The 4372-nt window shown below is 33.9% G+C and overlaps 1 protein-coding gene across 1 annotated transcript; it reads right to left on the bottom strand.

Moving 5' to 3' along the window:
• Nucleotides 1-1316: 1316 nt before the first annotated feature.
• Nucleotides 1317-2833, bottom strand: LOC123219805 (phospholipase A1-IIgamma-like). Its single transcript, XM_044641793.1, has 2 exons — nt 2336-2833; nt 1317-2233 (listed from the first exon to the last, which is right to left on the bottom strand). Exons 1-2 carry the CDS (start codon nt 2828-2830, stop codon nt 1604-1606), a joined length of 1125 nt encoding a protein of 374 aa, XP_044497728.1. The 5' UTR covers nt 2831-2833; the 3' UTR covers nt 1317-1603.
• Nucleotides 2834-4372: the final 1539 nt, after the last annotated feature.

The following is a 4372-nucleotide window of genomic DNA, read 5'->3' as shown; positions in this document are numbered from 1 at the left end:
TTAGTAGACACACAAGGTGTCATTTGTTTTCATTAGGGCATTAGATATGTCGAAATTAGCCTAAGCCTTAGTATTCTTTCTAAATGACCTATGTATAGGGCATAAGAGTGTCAAGTTATGACCACATTGAGATTCATTAGTGGAGTGCTAATTTTAGTCTTATACTTTGCATAGGGTACCAAGAGGTCATCTACTAAGTATTTTTCACTCACGTGTTCCTTTTATGTGATTTTATATGTAAAGGTGAGTTGTAGGGCATGCAAGAGAGTTAGTAGTCCAACAGAGCAGTTGCATGAAGGTGAGGGCATAACTATCATTTCTACTTTATTTCATATTTGCGTATTTTATCATTTCAAATTATGATTGTATAGATGTCTTTGGCATGGCATTTTTAAAGATTAAGTTTTCAAGCACATGATTTATGATTTTAATAAATAGAGGTATCTTAGTTTTTTTTTTTTCATTACACCTTTTCGCAACCTTTAAGTTCGTATTCAATATCATGTTTTTAATTATGCTATTTTAATAAATAGAGGCATATTACATGTAAGGATATGTTCTTGGGAAGAAATGTTACAATGGTTACACAATCTTCATGATAAAGCAAAGCTAAACATATGTGGAGAGCTTAGGTTCATAGCCTTGGTTTTGTGTTGTCATATCCTCCTCTTGAACCCTATCGTCATGGAAACCTTAATAGGTCTTTAAGAGGATTGAACCTTAGCGTTTTGTAGGATTTATTATAGCAAGTTGAGCATCTTTTTGTTTTGTTCGTTGTCCTCCCTTTTTGCAAGTTAAGTTTAGGTTGTTCTCGAATCCTCTTTCAAGACTCATCGTTTCCTGTTAATATATTTTTACTTACCAAAAAAAAAAACCCATATGTGAAGAGCTAACATGAATATAGGGTTTGTTAACATCTTATCCACATTAAAATTTTTTTTCTTTTTTATTATTCTTAGTAAACTTATGAGTTCACAGTCAGTTTAAATAAAATATTAATATCCTTAAAGTTTGAAGTACTTAGACCCTTAATTTTTTTTTCTAATTTTGAATTTGAGATAATTAATAAATATAAAAGTAATGAAATTTTAATGTTATTCTAAACATTAATGGGTTTCAATTAATTTTTAAACTAAGTTCAATTCAACCATTCCTTTGGCAAGTTCAAACTTGAATTGCGTATTATCCAACTTTTCTAGCTTGGTAAATGCAACTTTATCCTTAATGTTATCAAATCAAACTCAAGTTAAACCCTATTCAATTCGGCTCATTACAATGATTTTCATTTTAAAGAAAAAAAAAAAAAAGCATGTGTATAGCTTTCAATAGTAGGTATTTTATTGATACAAAATAACGCAAGTACAGAGTACTGACTACTAAGCCCAAAGCAAACCAACCATATGACAAACATGAAAACGCAAACTGAATCCTCGATGAGTGGAGGAACTTATTCTCAAAACATAGTATTAGTTTATACAAAATGGTGACACAAACCTTATTTAGCAATATGTAGTTATTATCTTCCCTGGCAATCTGAATCTGGAGTTGAGGAGCTCGAAGACACAGATTGTAATAGCCATAGCCATTTCCAAGATTTCAATTATCACATTAGATAATTCTTCAAATTCACCGTCAAGAATGACAATATCGCCAATGCCAACGTGTCTCCCATGGGGAGCACCGTGATCTGCTGCGGCAAAATTTTCTTCAAGATGGGTTGTGTGGGGAACAGCGTCAACTGTTGTACGGGTACTAGCGACGAAAATCGGAATTTTTTCTCTTGCTGTTTTTCAATTGCCACATGTAAGTTTTTCAAAATGTGAAACCTGATCACCATTTCAGAGACAGAGGTGATAGTAGGGCGTAAAAAATCCTTTATTGTGTAACTGGTGTAGGTGATATTTAACACAGTTCCCGTTGTTGAATAATTAGAAGTGGGTGGAACTCTAGGAACAACGTCGAGATTGTGTCTTATGTGCAAGAGATGAAGATTGTCGAACTTGTTGAACACGTTCACAAAGTCTGAGTTTCCAATCTTGGGACTTGAAAAAGCAAAGACTGTTACCATGGCATCAGGCATTGAAGAGGAACTAGAGTTAGAATTATAGCCATTGGCAACAATGTCAACAGCAGTCAATATAGCAAAAGCACTTCCCAGAGAATGGCCTGTTACTGTGATGCTGATCTCTTCATGTTCATACTGCTTCACCAGTTTCTTAACTGTGGAAAGAACCTATATATAATAATAGAAAATAATAAAAAACTGTTGAATTTTGCATAGAATATATGGAATAAAAATAAATTTGTATGTTATTGTTAACTATAAATTATTTACCTGATCTCTAGCTGACATGTAGATAGAGAAAAACCCTGCATGTACACAAGCATCTCCAGTGTGTTCGCCCAAAATTGGTGAAGCCGAGATTTGATTAAAGTGAAGATTTTTTACCCAATCCATGATGGTCACTGTTCCTCTCCAACAAATCAGAATCTCTCTCCTTCCTAAGTGTTTCTTCCCTTCATCTGTGGCCACGGCCACGAAGCCAAACCATGAACGTGGGATAGCATTATCAATGAAATCAAATGTCGACTTACCATAAACATAGTTGTTCATGGTGTAATGCTCCAAGCCAACCTTAGAAAACAAATCTTTTTCTTCATATGTGGGTTGCCCGTAACAGAGAGGATTTGCTACACTCTGCCCGACCGTGTCATAAACAGCCTCGATTCTTTTACTATAATGAATTAAATTGTCGCAAAGACTTTTGTTGAGAGGTTTTAGGAGACCTGACCAGTTATTCTCCCCGCTTAACTCCTTCCAATTAGACATGACTTTTTTTTTCCCCCCTTAGCTCTCAACTGCGTTGTGAAGACATGCTCACTTGCATGCTATTTATAAAGAAAATTTCAAAACAGACAAAGAGGGTTTAGGTATCCTTCATTTCAAAGCAGACAAACAAAGTCAGGTCAATATTTAAATAATACAAAGTTACCGAACCTCTTTCTGTCTCTTGCTAAAACATCACAGAGTACTGCAATAGAATTTTATTCAATAGCTACCAGCATCTACCGAAACCAGGTAGCTACCAGCAATACATCCATATTTGATCGACTACTCTTTTGGTGGGATTTGTTTTTTAATTGTATTTGATTCTAAAGAGTAAAGAGAGAGATCGAAGTTCAAAGATAATTATAAAAGAAGAAGGAGAGATGAGTCTTACTCGATGGTGTCATAAATAACCTCAATTCTTTCACTATATTGAATTAAAGTTTGTAATTGAAATGATTGAAGAATTTTTCTGTTGTTTTATATAAATATACAATCAATTATGGCCACTGATAATTTTCTTTTTCATAACCATTCTGATTTGTTTGAGCTAAACCTGTTGGCTGCGGCAAATTGCTCATTTAATTCGTGGAAAATGCAGCTGAAAGCCTTATTCATTCTTTGAAACTTCAGCTTTTATATTAAGAATGAATACAGCTGCAGAACACATAACAGAGTCATGACAGAGTAAGCATCTTTACCTGCTGACCTTCTGCCAATCTGAAATTAGCAGCAAGTGCTTCTACACTTAAGCTATCACACCACAGAACCTGTGGTGAGCAAGAAAATGTCCAGAATTCATACTAATTCTGTTAAATCTTGGGCTTAAGCAATATTAGAGTATGTCTATTGCTTAATTGATATGGAAATTACCTTGGTTTCAACTTTTAAGGTTGTTTTGTTGCTTTAGTAAAACAATAAAACTATGTGTACCTGTATTGGATATACAAATGTGTATACACTTATACGTGTCATCATGTGATTGAGTGATTTTAAATTAAAAATAAAACAATATCTAATCATATGATGACATTTATAAATATGTATGTACACCCCAAAGTGAATAGACATAGTATTGCTGTTAGTAAAATAATCTGATTTTTTAACTTCTGTTGCCCCCAAATTTTTTTCTTTTTTCTTTTAAGCTGAAATTCGATATCAAAATTCTTTCTTGGACAAGTGATTACGCATTTCAATATATTTTTTTTCATTTATTGATATATAATGCGACACATACAGCCATTGGCAATAATATATTATTAGTGCTTGTGCAAACTGGAAGCACAAATTTTATTTATTAATACTTATAGTTAATATTTTCCCATGATTATTAAGCAATCTGAAGTTGAGGAGTTTGCAGATAAAGCTTGTAATTGTAATTGCCATTTGCTAGTTTTTCCATCACCACATTTGACTCATCAATCTCATTATCAAGGATGATAGTATCGTCAGTGGCAAATTTTGCACCAGGAGGACTTACAAGCTGCGGAGCACCCTAAGGTGTTGTGGCAAAATTTGCCCCAGGAAGACCAGCAAACCGTGGAG

Source organism: Mangifera indica, chromosome 6, assembly GCF_011075055.1.
Source record: "Mangifera indica cultivar Alphonso chromosome 6, CATAS_Mindica_2.1, whole genome shotgun sequence".
Taxonomy (NCBI): Eukaryota; Viridiplantae; Streptophyta; class Magnoliopsida; order Sapindales; family Anacardiaceae; genus Mangifera; species Mangifera indica.
The sequence above is the reverse complement of the archived record's forward strand: the minus strand, read 5'-3'. Positions and strand labels throughout refer to the sequence as shown.

Coding starts and splice junctions, on each gene's coding strand:
- LOC123219805 (XM_044641793.1), bottom strand. CDS start 2,830: ATGTCTAATTGGAAGGAGTTAAGCGGGGAGAATAACTGGTCAGGTCTC. Junction 2,234..2,335: donor ACATGTCAGCTAGAGATCAG/GTAAATAATTTA, acceptor TATTATATATAG/GTTCTTTCCACAGTTAAGAA.